The sequence below is a fragment of the Sander vitreus genome, chromosome 4, assembly GCF_031162955.1.
Source record: "Sander vitreus isolate 19-12246 chromosome 4, sanVit1, whole genome shotgun sequence".
Taxonomy (NCBI): Eukaryota; Metazoa; Chordata; class Actinopteri; order Perciformes; family Percidae; genus Sander; species Sander vitreus.
Window position 1 is genome coordinate 24,316,956 of NC_135858.1, and position 14,605 is coordinate 24,331,560.

At 38.2% G+C, this 14,605-nt stretch overlaps 2 protein-coding genes across 2 annotated transcripts; both read left to right on the forward strand.

Annotated features, from left to right (window-relative positions):
• Positions 1 to 1,030: 1,030 nt before the first annotated feature.
• Positions 1,031 to 5,324, forward strand: yod1 (YOD1 deubiquitinase). Its single transcript, XM_078249117.1, has 3 exons — positions 1,031 to 1,121; positions 2,873 to 3,085; positions 3,359 to 5,324. The coding sequence occupies exons 2-3, from the start codon at positions 2,878 to 2,880 to the stop codon at positions 4,057 to 4,059; spliced, it is 909 nt and encodes a 302-aa protein (XP_078105243.1). The 5' UTR covers positions 1,031 to 1,121; positions 2,873 to 2,877; the 3' UTR covers positions 4,060 to 5,324.
• A 6,183-nt stretch (positions 5,325 to 11,507) lies between these two features.
• Positions 11,508 to 14,429, forward strand: LOC144516305 (specifically androgen-regulated gene protein). Its single transcript, XM_078247510.1, has 3 exons — positions 11,508 to 11,649; positions 11,951 to 12,146; positions 12,229 to 14,429. The coding sequence occupies exons 1-3, from the start codon at positions 11,545 to 11,547 to the stop codon at positions 13,323 to 13,325; spliced, it is 1,398 nt and encodes a 465-aa protein (XP_078103636.1). The 5' UTR covers positions 11,508 to 11,544; the 3' UTR covers positions 13,326 to 14,429.
• The last annotated feature ends 176 nt before the right edge of the window (positions 14,430 to 14,605 follow it).

Consider the following 14,605-nt stretch of genomic DNA (forward strand, 5'->3'; position numbering starts at 1 on the left):
TTGACCAAATACTTATTTTCCACCATAACTTGCAAATAAATTCATTAAAAATCCTACAATGTGATTTTCTGGATTTTTTTTTTTTTCTCATTTTGTCTCTCATAGTTGAAGTGTACCTATGATGAAAATTACAGAACCTCTCATCTTTTTAAGTGGGAGAACTTGCACAATTGGTGGCTGACTAAATACTTTTTTGCCCCACTGTATAGTATGTTACAAAACAATGTTGTAAAAATGTCATTGTATAGTACCGGTATATCATAGTATGTCAGCGAGAGCTGAGCCCTGAGGGGAACGCAATTAATTGGGAGACAGTCTGGGACATTTTCCATTGTTCCAAGAACCCAAATCACCAGCAAATTCACTTCAACACATGTCATTCATAGGACATATTGGACTCCTCAGAAGAGATACATCTCTAAAGTCATTCCCACTCCCTACTGCATGTTCTGTCAACCTGAACAAACTGGAACCTTCCTGCACATGTTCTGGGAGTGTGAACAGGTGCATGAGTTCTGGAATAAAAGTGGTGGGAGAGGGTTTTTATTCTTGTTCAGTTTGTGGTTCTGTTCTGTATGTTAAAAAAAAAAAGTGTGTCAAAAAGTGGATATGTCAAATATACCATATTTCTCACATATTTCAATACGTCTTGCCACTTACAAAAGTATAACTAATTTACAGTAGATATCCTCTTTACACTCCATTCTGAGATATACGTTTTGAAGTCAACTGTGTGACCTGCAACTGTTTTGTTTGGATTTGTTTGATCACCATGAGCAGTTAGTTTGAAAAACACATTCTGCCAACATTAGAATGTTCCCTGTTGGATTTATCGTACGTTACAAGCAGGTTACAAGCAGGTTTCAAGCAGAACGGTGGTTACAAGTCGTGGTTCCTTTTATGGCTTATCAGCATGGACAAAGAGTATAGAAGTAACAAGGGCGAAACTCGTTACTACTCTTTGGCATGGATGTATTTTTAAGAGAACGGTTATCAGACAGATAACGTCATTGCGTCGTAGCGACGTAGACTGACGTAGACAGACGTTTTACACATCAGTCTCTCACTGCTGAATGTTTATTGTTTGAGGTAGCTAACGTTAGAGCTGCAGTCAACAGCAGGTAAGAATGCAACATACCACTCGTTGTCATGTCACTTTATATACATATATATAGCTATACAGCTAATTGGCAGGTTACAGAATTTACCAAGGTTTACCTGGATGCAAAACGCTTGGAAAAACAGTCCACTTAACGCAAAGTTAACGTGCAAGTTAGCATGCTAACGTTAGCAGATGATACATGATATAGCTAACGTTAGGTACCGTTTATAACGGAATCGGGGCAAGTATGTTTCTTTCATACATGTTAAGGATAAATGCCACAAACGCTTTGGCTAGCCAGCTAATTGTCGCGTTAACGTTGTATGACAAGAGGCTCCGCATAATGCAGCATGTTTCTTGCTTGGCAGGGAGTTCCTAGCTTAGCCCAATATCTGTTTGTCTTGCTGTTGAGTTTTCACTGAGTCGTCAACGTTAACTTACCGAACAAAGAAAATAAAACAAAGCAATGTCGCTGTCATGTGTTTTACTGCTGCTGCTCATCAGCATTTTAATTGTTATTTCGGTTCCATTTAGAAAGCAGTTGTTACACAACTGCTAGCATAATGTATCCGACATCCTGATTCTTGCTGTGCTGTGCTAACTCGTAAGTTAGGCTAACAAATGCAATTAGCAAGCGAGCTAACGTTAAATAACCACCACAAAAACACGTGGATGAAGTCCATTTAATCACCAACTCGAGCAGACAGCATCTTGGGGAACATTACGCTACATATTTTATGTAAGGGTAAAATCATGTTTAAAAGATTAAATGTCCCTAAACCCCCTCAATGATGTAGCTAACGTTACTGAGGGGCAACTCGACTTTCAAATGGTTATGAGTCGAGTGGGTAACGTTACTTCGTTCTTGCTTAATTTTATTTTATGTAACGTTAGAGTGGGCCCCAGTTTGTGACTAACACTCTTTGTACATTTTAAACTTTTGCATTGATGAATGAATCACACTTTGAAAAGGTCACTCCTCAATTGAGGTTAATATTTGAAAATCTACAGTCATTTTAAATGATACACTTCTTCTGTTAACTTTTGGTAAACAGTAACTGATTGTCTGACCTTTCTGTAGCATTACTATTCTTGAAATAGCTAGTACTTTGAAAATGTATTTGGAAAACTAAAATGTTTTCTGTTGTGCCACAGATACGAGAAAACTATACTTAAAACCATACACAGACCATCTACACTTTGTGCTCATTTGTATCAGCCATTATTAGCATTTCAACACAGCCTATATGTACTTTTGAAATGACAATTTATTTTAATTTCTAAATAAAAGGGTGATTTTTATTTACCAATATAATTCCTTGACAGGCCTTTTCTTTTCTTTTTTTCTTTTTTTCTTTTTTTTTTAAGTTTCATCATTAGAATGGCAAGTGTAATTTGCTGCATTCAAGACTCACCAAAATTAACAACAAACTGAAGAAATAGCGTACAGTTTGTACTGAAGATTACCCCGTTCTTAAAATGTATTTTAAACAATTTAATGAGAACGGTACATAATTACTGTTAAGCATTAGAAGCAGAAAGAGCAGAACGATTGGATCCGATAATTCCTGGGTATAAATATGTTTTGATATTCCAGTTAGGCTTTTATAGTCTTAAAAAAAAAAACTGACAAAGTTGATTTATTATTCTTTATCATGTGCAATACGTCAAAGTGTCCTCTTGATAGCTATTACAATGTCTTGACAGCAATGAGCAAAGTTCATTCCAAATAACTGCAGTGTTACTGATATATTGTCACATGTTTTTCAGTTAGGATGTTGCGGCTTCGCTGTAAGACCAAAAATGGGAGCCACATAATGCAGGGCTTGACTCATCAGTCGTGTGTGCAAGAGCTAAAGAGCAAGGTGGAGGAGCTGACTGGTATCCCCTGTGATGTGCAGAAAATTATGGTTGGTTATCCACCCTCCAGCCTTGATCTTAAAAATGGAGATGCTCACCTCAAAGACTACCCCATCAAATCCGGTATGTTGTCAAAACATCCAAAATATGCAGATGAATTAACACATTTATATGACTATTTTATTGAATGACACATTTTCAAGACATACATGTTAATCCAGTCATTACACTTATGTTGTATTATGTAAGTTTAGGTGTACTGACCTTCAACTCAACATTTAGTTAACAACTGGATATCTGTAAACAAGATAGATATTTCTTTTTTCTTTTTTGTCCGCCCCTCTCAATCTCTTCTTACCAAAGTCTGACCAGGCTGTGTTGCTTCATCCTTTACAGGAGACACACTCATTGTTGAGGAAGAAAAAAACAAGCCAAAGCCTCCTCAGGATCACCCCACTGTGACTAAAGCACCACGCCTGGAAGCCTCACCCATGCTGGCGCGTCGAGTGGTCCCAGCTGACAACTCCTGCCTCTTCACCAGTGTGTATTATGTGGTGGAAGGCGGTGTGTATGACCCTGCTTGTGCCCCTGAGATGCGAGGCCTCATCGCCCAGATTGTGTCAAGTGATCCCGCAGCTTACTCAGAAGCGGTGCTAGGAAAGACCAATGAGGAGTACTGCTCTTGGATAAGGCGTGACGACACCTGGGGGGGAGCCATCGAGGTGTCTATCCTGTCCAAGTTTTACAAATGTGAGATCTGTGTGGTGGACACTCAGACAGTCCGAGTGGATCGGTTTGGAGAGGATGCTGGCTACCACAAACGCGTGCTGCTCATCTACGACGGCATCCACTATGACCCACTGCAGAAAGAAACGCCCGGCTCTGACGCACCGCCCCATACTATCTTCTCAACCACTGACGACGTAATCCTGGCACAGGCCCTCGAGCTGGCAGATGAGGCTCGCCGCAAGCGGCAATTCACTGACGTTAACCGTTTTGCATTGCGCTGCATGGTGTGCCAGACAGGCCTGGTGGGACAAAAGGAAGCTCGTGAGCATGCCAAGGAGACAGGCCACACCAATTTTGGCGAAGTGTGAACACGGTTTTGTCTTTTCTCCCTCTCACAAATACAACTATTCTGTCAATCTGCTTGTGTGATCCTCTACCTCACATTGTCCAGCAACATCTATGGAGAATCTGCAGACACTGTGTGCAGCCTCTAACCTGTTCAGTATTACTTTCTAACTGCTGAAAGTTCTCAAAGTCAGAAATGCTACTGCAGCGCTCCGATGTCTTCAAACCGTCATTTTAGTCTGTTAGGGATGGTTCCAAATGTGTTTAACTGGGTCAAGTAAAATATGCAAACCATTCTTAGGATTTGTCTTATTCTCTTTCGATAACTCGATGGCTGGGTTGTATTGATAACAAACCAAATAGTGGCTGATGTGTTGTCAATTAGAAAATGCATCAAATAGCCATTATTTATGTGACTGACTAAACATATACTTGTTAAAACCCTGCTATTTGGCTCTAGAAGAAGTTTAAAACGACCGCTGAGAATTATTTGCACTACGATGTGATCCTATTCACTGTTGTCTTAAGCGCGGCACACAAAGTGACTGTTATTCATCATGTTGGTTATGTAGCATGTTTTTTTATTTCTCTTCCAATACTAAAAAACGGATAATTAAGTTCATGTAGATGTCCAAATTGTTCAGTACAGCACAGTCGGGCTGTGTTAATGCTAAGCTGGATTCATTTTTATACGTGACATCTCTTTGAATTTACTGAGCGGTGGCCATGAGATTGATGTTATGCATTTTAAAATACAGTATGTGAGAAATTGTGATCCAAATTAACCTAATTCCTTATGTGGGAATTAAAAAATGTTTCCCCCTGCTTTTTTTGATGTTGCAACATGGTTTATCAGTGATCTTATTTTAGATTTGACGGAAGAAATAATGGTGCTGAAAACAATCTGTAGCTCTTAGTTTTTTCTTCATGGGTACGGCAGTTTTTCAGGAGTGTAATTTTTAATTCTAGTGTGTAATTTTCAAATGTCATCATGCTAAAATCTTTAAAAAAATTGTGTTTTTGTTTTATAAGGCTGCATATTTAAAAACAACACTTTAAGCGGGATGAGGTGTTTTGAGCGTTGTATTTCAGAACACAAGTTATGGTGAGAGTGTAGTGACTAGAAATCTGAAACGAGTGAGTGCAAGACATGCCGTATAAGATACATCCTGTTCACTTAATGCATTTACAGTACTGTTTAGGTACAGTCCATACGTTATGTTTAGCTAAGCAGCAATGCTGTGAAAGCTTATTCAGCATTAACCATTTACCTTTGCAATTTTAATTTTTCAGTCCAAAAGTGTCTTTAGTCAGGTTGTTTGAAAACAATGAGTTAAAGTTGATTTTGGTTTAATATGTAGTGCATGTTGGCCAAAAAAAAAGCGCCATTCTGTTTCACTGTATGTTTTGCACAACTGGAGCATGTTCTCACATTTTCAGCTTAAGTTAGAAATCATCTCTATGCTAATTCCTTTAATACTATACTCACTGCCGAGAAGGATGAAGCACACACTTGTTTATGTTGAACCACAGCTCAAAAATGTTACATTGGTCATTAAGATAGTTGTGGGATTATTTTTTTCCTTAAAGCCCAGTTTATTGTGGCTTCATGTTGTGCAGAACCATTATTTCTACTTCACATATATATGGTGGCAATATTTGTACGGAGTTGTTGCCAAAAAATGGCAATAGAGTTTGACAGTGAACGACTTGATTGGGGTTTCTTTCTTTTGTTGATTTGTCTTGTCTTAGACTCAGAGATTAACAAAAGGCATAGCTAAAATGTCATTTCTTTATTTGAATGTGAATTACTACCCTTCATTTGTTACTTATTAGGTAGTTTATTTTAACATTGAATATGTATTAGCTTGCATAAAACTATGAAATGGCTTTATTGTATTTTATATTTACGAAGTTCTCATGACTCTTCAAGGACAATAACAATGAATGTTGCACACAAAGCACTACAGAATAACTGGATTTACTTGATTTTTTTTTTTTCAGTGTTGTGTCACAATTAAAAGTTATAGCCAATGTTGTGGATGAGTCGTTTTGTATTACCGGTAACTATTCTTTTTTTCCCTTCAGTTTACTAAGATTTTTTTTTTTTATGTTTCATGTTGGTAGTGATTGTTACAATTCTGTTCATCTTATTTTCTTATAATTGTAATAATAATTGTCCCCACACCACCCATCTATTTATAGCTCCGGTTGCCAATCCATGGCCACTGGAAATAAACCCTGTTGGCTACACAACACTGATCCTGTGCCATCGTAGTGGGATTACACTACCTACATGTTATTTTAAGGAAAATCTACCCTTTCTTAATAGGATCTGAGATTTGTTCAGCTGTTTGTAGCAGCAGTGATAGCTGCTACTGTTGGTCAAAGAGGCTATGTGAAAGATAAAGTTACATTGCACGTATCATTTGCAGTTAGATTTTAGGCCTAATAAAGTTTGTGTCTATGAGGATGGGCTTTTAAAAAAAAAAAAGTTCGATAAAGCCGTGTGGACCTTTTCCCACGCCTCACTTGGATTTTTATTTGTTTCCTTCAGACGTCTTTGATGGCATACATGTTGACAGGAAAAACCACAGGTGGAGATGGAGCCATCATTGTGATTAATTACACATTTTTGTACACGTCTGCCTAGAAACATCCTGTCTTGCCAGCTTGCAGCTTGGAAAAGTATTTTAGCTGGTGGTGAGATTTTAGCAGTTTACCAAATTTATACAAACTATGTTATAGTAGACAGTAATAGTAACATGTAACCAAGTACATTTACTCAAGTATTGTACTTAAGTATAAATTAGAGGCAACTGTACTTTACTTAAGTATTTCCATTTAATGCAACGTTATACTTCTAATCCACTACATCTCAGAGGCAAAAATTGTACTTTTTACTCCACTACATTTGTCTGACAGCTTTAGTTACTTTTCAGATTACAATTTTCATACGTTGAAACTCTCCTACTTCTTCAGGAGCAGATGGGCTAACATTTCACCTGGATTTTACCTCATACCAGCTCATGTGACAAATAAAACTGATTGATTGCAATAAACTATTTATAAACCCTCTTGTATCAGCTGGAGAGTATTCACAGTTTGGTATTAGTACTTTTACTTATGTGAAGAATCTGAACACTTATTCCACCGCTGGTATACAGTATAATGATACAAGCTGACATGTCATCAATCAAACTCTTGGCATAAATCATTCATTATTGATCACGAGTATTGGCCAATTCATTGTTTTGTTGATCAACAGAAATAAGCAGTTTTGATAATCCATTGTCATTTAATTAATGTTTGGAGAAAACAAGCCACTCATTCATTTTGCAAAACAATTTGTAGATTGACAATTTTCTGGAGTTTCATTGATTTATTGAGACAACTAATCGGCAGACCAATCGATAATGAAAATCATTACTTACAGGATAAATTAAAATACAAAACAATAATGTCAAAGATGTACTACTTTTTTTTTTTAAGATTGTGTGTTGTCGCAAAGATGACTTCACTACACCACGTCGTTTAACTATCCAACAAGGGTTACTATAGTAACTATCTCAAATGACGTTTATGCAACGAAAGGACCGCTTACATTTCCTTTTACAGTATAGTAACGACTTACTTTTTGAATAACGAGTACTTCTCACGCGGTTAGCAGAGAGAGTTGCAAACAGGAGATAGTGATTAGCAGATTACTGCAATTGTAGGACAACAAAGGCTTGTGTGTCTTAAGGAGAATGCTGCTCTCTGATTGGCTAAAAGCGTAGGGTACAAAGTCCCTCAGGTAACACGGAGCCGGCGGCTCACTTCACTTGGACAATAAGCAGAAGATGGATAACTAAAGACTAATGAACGGTGATTCAAACAGGTATGTGCTCAATGAATGTTATTTCCAGTTTGTGGTCAGTTTAATCTACTTAAAGTTAGTTCAAACACCTCTTTATATAATCTAGTTTAAATGGATGTTTTGCATATTTTGTAAAAGACAACTTTTGGGGAAGATAATCTTTGTCACAAAAGGACAGGGAGCCCAATCTACTTTAAACCTGAATCTGAAGACAGAGGCTAGAAGACCCGTCAGGGTTAAAATAAATTTAAACTAAAATTAGGGATTATTTGAACCAGCTGTACAATCCCCTTAAAAAATGCATTAAGGATAATACCAGCTTGGTCAGTTGGTCTTTTACAGCCACAATAAAAAAAACTGCAACTGCAACTGTGTTATTGGAGCAGAGCTAATGTTCCAAGGAGTTTCACAGACACACACTTACATTTATGGTCTTTTGTGGAGGTTGCTGTGCTGATAGGTGTATCTATATACAGAGATAACATTGTGATATGTTTTCATCCATGTGCTTTCACTGGAAACAGGGGTTAATGACTGACTAAAGTCAATCTGAGGTTTTTGTATGACAAGGGAAAAAACCCAGGTCACACTACACACTTAACAGCACAGGACTATATACTGTAATACTTAATACTTAGGGAAGGTCAATTTGATTACCAAAAATGAATAGCTTTTAAAGTTTAAAAGACTCTATCGATATTATTTGCATGTGATCAACCCAGATTGTGTCAGGTTAACACAATACATGTTATCTCAGAGTCATATCCTGACATGCATGTAGCAGGATATGGGGACATTTACATATTAGCCTGGCAATAGGGACTTCAATTGTTTTTACAGGGATGGGATGACATGGCAAAGCATGAACAGTGAACAGGAGTGCTTTTGTGCCTCGATTGGTCCATCTAGCAGCCCTTCCTTCTCAGGTGTTGAAACTTATCCAAATGTGAATTTCTTTTCACTAGGATCAGACAGAGGTTCCTTTATACCAAATGTCCAGCTTTATATAGGGGGAAAGGAAAATGTATTTATTTTCTAAAATGTGTTTGTTCTGGTAGAAATTGCACGCTCAAATTAAACAACCAACAATTTTGAATGGTCATTTACAGTAAAAAGTGTCTCACATTGCCAGAATAGTGCCAACATTTTAGCATCCCCAGGAGAAGACTAATCCATAATCATTGTATCACCATTTACATATCTCTTTGTATCTCACCATGTAAAACTAATGATAATTTCTGTGGGCGAACATACACCCACATTAATAATGTTGCAGTAAGACAAAAGGGTCAAAATGGATATCATATGGCTTTCAGGGGATCATTGCTGCTGCCCCCCACTCCCTCTGAAACTGATCCGGTTGAGGAAGATTAGGAGTGGCATGTGTGCTGTAATCTGAGTCACATGCAGTTAGAGGACTAGTTAGATATCTGTCAGAAACATACTAAACTATGATACCCTGTCAGTAGTCTGTCCAGTCAACAGAAATGACCGATTGATTCTAAATTGCTCAAACATTACTCGTATATCTAAACACATGCAGCTTCTAAAAAAGGACCATTGCTGTGGTTTTTCGCCAATTAACTACTAGACTATGCTTTACATCATACTGAACCATTTGCCAAATATACTGTACTCTTTAAGATGGACTTCCAGGCAGCCACTCGTAATTTTTCGTAAAGACTAAAATTAGATGATCTTTTAGTTAACATTTAGTCACCTTTAATCGGTTTTGTTTTTCTCAAAATTTACATTACACTTGCACAGTAATGCAGTTGTAAGCATGGATTGTTTTGAAAACTAGTTGGTAGCTTTTTAGAGCTAAAAACAAAAGTTGCCTTCACAAGCTACAGGCCTAGAAGAAGACTAAGAAAATATGGATGTGAAAATAACAGTGTACTTATTTCTTTTTCTTGTCTTGCATTAATATGGTTGCTGTTCTGTTGGGGTTTGACCACTAACACTTCAATGCATGACAATAGTTTTCTGAAACTGCCTAAAACTGAGCAAAGAAATTCTTACTTTTTACTAAAACAAAACTTACCAAATAATGTATTGCCTATCTAGAAGCATTGTAGATAGATTGATTGTACAGAGGCCACAAAGGGCTTCTTTAGGAATTTAGGAACACTTTTAACTCGCTTGAAATATTTTTTTTTTTTAACTTTTTTGAATTCTCTCACAATATTTCTTACATTATTTTACGATACTATCCCTAGAGCTCCTGCAATGCGTACAAGAATGCTCTGCCTACCACTGGATACATTTGTTATTTAATATCAATGTATGAAGTCAAAATTGTGCACTCTTGTCCAAGTCATGCTAAGATGTTATAAATGTGCTATTAAGGCACAGAATCACACAATATATGCCATGTTACAGTATAAGCTAATAACATTAAAATAACCCAGTACTAATTTAAATCCTGGGTTGATATAACACCAGGTTATCCTTACATGTTTGACTGGGTGTATATTTAGTCCTGAGCCAATAGTAAAAACAGATCAGCTGGAGCTGGAGCTGTCCAGTCCCCTGTGGTGCTGATTGCTGTTTTATTTTCCATCCTCTCCATGTCTGCGTACATTTAGATTGGCTCCAAGTCATGTGTTGTTGATCAGTGTCTGTGCACATTTTACTGCCCATTATTATAAAGGAAGTCTAAATTATTTTACAGCTAAAATATTGTCCTATGGTAGTTACAGCACATGTGGTTAATGCTCTGGAATTAAGAAATGTGGTTGATGCTTTGACAGACAATCCAGAGAGAAACATACTGAATGTCACTGAATCTTGTGGTCTGCTGTAATGCAACAATTTGTCAAACTCTGATCTGTGTTTTGTTGGTCAATAAGTGCATGTTGAGCCCTGCAGAATGTGTTTTGTCTTTTTTCCTGGACATCTGGCATGATGAGTACCAAGCATATTTTTGCTGCAAAACCTCAATACAGACTACCAGTATTGAGGGTGAGCCTCTGTGTTCTTCATCCTTACTGTTCATTAGTGGTCTGGACATTGTTGGAATCTGGTAATTTCTTAATAACAAGAACCAACTTATTGGTTAAGTCCAGTGTACATACTGTAGATGTTAGATCTCTCATTGAAGTCCATGTGTCAGATATACTCTTAAAACTTTATTTTACTGTTTTTTCAAGCACATTGACTATTACTAAATAATAATAAAAAAATGTCTATTGAGCCTCCATGGCATCACACCAGTGTGCTATTTGTTAACTAGATACCCTTTTATGCTAATTAGCAATTGCTGCATAATGTCAGAACTAAAGCAAGTGTAAAGTTAGCATACAAATATCGCAAGGGATATAATGTTAGACTACTGCAAGAGACTGCAGTATGGAAGTATTTTAAAGAAAATTCCCAATGTGGTCCTTTAGGGATAAATTTCATACTGTACAAAAATGCAAGCAAACCAACGACTGTTTGGAAGATAGACCTAAAAACCTGTGGGAAAATGGTCAATAAAGACAAAGTATAAAAGAATGTGGTTAAAATAGGCAAACTAGTATGGTCCATTAAATAGAAATCTACTTTTGATTAAAGCTTGTAAAGTAACCATTTTAATGTATTTCCTTTTCACAGAGTGAAACACAACAATCTGTGCCACTAATCTTGGATACACTAGGGCACTAAGATGCCAAAAAGCGATACCTGGCCAGGTGGCACTGGATTAGAGACGATGACTGGCATGGACAGTGCTGGCAGCTGCGACAGCGTTGTCAGCGCCAATTCTGCCTTTGTAAGTTACTGACCTTACCCTCTTGAATCTCAGAAATGTATTAGTTCTACTACGACTCATTATACAAAACAACAGGAAATATCAAGACAAAACCATGTAGGTAACTGAGCTGAAACATAAAAGCCTAGGGATGCATCTGGTTTCATAATTTTGTATTTAGAAGTGAACAGTTTAAGGCCTTAAACATTCTCCTATAAAAAGGGATGTCAATTGTTCTGTTTTGTTCATTTCTAAGAGTGTATGACACCTTTGGGATCTGGAATTGATTTTAAAAGGAAAGCCATTCTTTTATTTATTACAGAGTGATGATAGTCTGGAGCACCTGTCTGCTGAAGAGAAGGCCTGTCTCATGTTTTTGGAGGAGACTATTGAGTCTTTGGATACTGAGGAAGATAGTGGACTGTCCAATGACGAACCTGACCAACTGCCCAGCCCTGGCAACCTTGCTACCAAACGGGCTGACCTGTCAGCCTCCATGAGCAAAAGCAAGCTCAACAGTGAGTTCATCTCTAGGCACAGATGCAGAATTAACATTAATGAATAAAATACTTTCTAATGTTCTAATCGTTTGTTTTTCAGGTTCACAGAAACATGCCTCTGTGGAACACAAAAAGGGAAATGTTGACAACAAACTCATGCTGAGCTACCTGGTTCCTACACCTTTTGTTCTGGCAAGCAGCTCTCCATGTTCTGTACCCAATGCAAAGTCGAGTTTCCCTCCAGACAAAAACATCAGCTCTAAGCCTCACTTCACTCCTTCAAGCAACAAACCCGATCACACAAACAACCAGAAACCTGTCGCTCCCCAAGCACCATTAGAGGTTAATGTTGTGATACCTCCTCCCACCAAACCCAGGGACTACTCAGTTAAGACAGCTGAAGGTTTACCCAGAGGTCCTCTGTCCTATGAGGCACTTGTTCATTTGCGAAGAAGTGCCTCCACAAAGAAAACGCCTCTATGTCCCACAATTGATCATACTATAGAGTTGGACAAGCACCTTCCTGTCACAGTGGAAGGCCCAAAACTCAGAAATCTGCTAAAATATGACAGCTCCCACCCAGAGGCTTTTAAGTCTAAGACAGGTCCTCTGGTTGTGGCCCCCAAACCAAAAAAGATTCCTGCCAACATATCTGTGAAAACACAAAATGAAGCATCCATAACCTCAGACTCTTCACACAATGTGAAGAATGCAACAGATCCCCAGGTCGTGAGACTGGAAGCTTTGCAGAAGCTGGGTCTCCTCAAAGACCAACATCCAGATGTTGAGACAGTAGCCGTGCTGTCTCCCCCTAAATCTCACTCTTCTCTGGACCAGACACACAACAGATCTACAAGAGGTCCATCTAATGTTAATCCATCCAGAAGCCCATTGTTTTGTCATTCTAAAGTGCCCACAGAGCCCAAAAACAAGCCTCTGCAGAACAGTGCCAGTTTCCATCACTACTCCAGATGTGACCAACAGCATGTGTCTGTATCACATCCGTCTCAATCCAGTGGATTGAAGGCAACTGGTCTGGAGCGCTCTGCTACCCTGGACAACCACAGAAATGGTGGAAACTGTCAGCCTGTACCCCGCAAACCCGCAAACTCAGTGGGATATACGGTGATGGTGGTGCCTGGGATGGGAGCAGATCGAAAAGAAGCACTCCGAAAGCTTGGACTGCTCAAAGACTAAAGCAGGTAAACAGCAGTCTGCCTGCCAGAGTACCATCCTCTTAAAGAGAGTTAAAGCATTAAGTGGGAACTTGGCACCTTGGCAAACTAAAGCAGAAGAGGATGAAGAGAGGAGGACAAATTTAAAGGGCCAGACCAGCACTTTTAATATAGGTTTTAATACAGGGGACTGGACTTACTCCAATGCACAAAAATAACATTTTAGATACTGATAGTGTGGCTTTCCGTTAATCTCGTTCCTTCTTCATTATATTGTGCATAACATGCTGCTCCACTGTAATTCTACTTAAAGGAAACATCAACTCAAATCAACAGAATTGTTACATTACTGATTGTTTCATAACTCACAGATGTGCCTATAAGTGGATTGTTGAATACATTTCTTGGAGCAAAGCCTCAAAGAAGAAGAACTTCAAAAGTGTTTTGGGTAGATTTTTCAGTGTTTTCTAAGCTTGAGTAGCAATCAGCAGTACATTATCATTGAGATGTGATGCATACCTACCAACATTAGGCTGTGAAAAAAGGCAAGGTTTATGGGGTATCGGCAAATGGCTTACCCTCAACGCCTTCATACACCACAGATGAAAAGGAATACATACAAGGATGTTACTTTAATTAGTCTTAAATTCATAGTTCACAGTGAAAAAAAAAAAGTCAGCATCCCAAATTTACATCACAAAGGGTTAGGTGTGTATGTGTGTCCAGGACAGTGTGTCGCAGTGGAGGGCAGAGGCTGAGCGAGCGCAGTCAGGCAGGATGGTTTGACAACCCATGCTCCAGACTGGGTTGACAGGTACCACGATACTATACTGTTTTCCCAATCTAATCTGGCAACACATGTCCCACACAACACCTGAAAAACACCCATTTGATTTGTATATCACTATGAAATCAGGAGATTCGCGGGAGAAATTACCAATATGGGGCAGAGCGGGACAAAGGGGAGAACCCATGAAAATCAGTGTTGGAAAGTATGCTGATGTATCAATAGCTTTTGATTTGTTTCTACTATTTTATGGTTTAGATGGTTTTAAAAATGTGTGACCAACTGTGTCAATGTGACTGCCTTCATTGTCTAAATACCGGAAATGTTCAAGAATGGAAAACAAGGATAATGTGATATAGTGTGTTATTTGTACCCACTCTTCCATTTCCATAAATACCAGTGAAAATAAAGTCTGCATGTTATATATATTGTGTATTGTTATCATTATCCTCACACGTTTAAACACAGTATCACACCTTACGTCAGTCCATGTAGACTTGTGATTTGAAATGTGA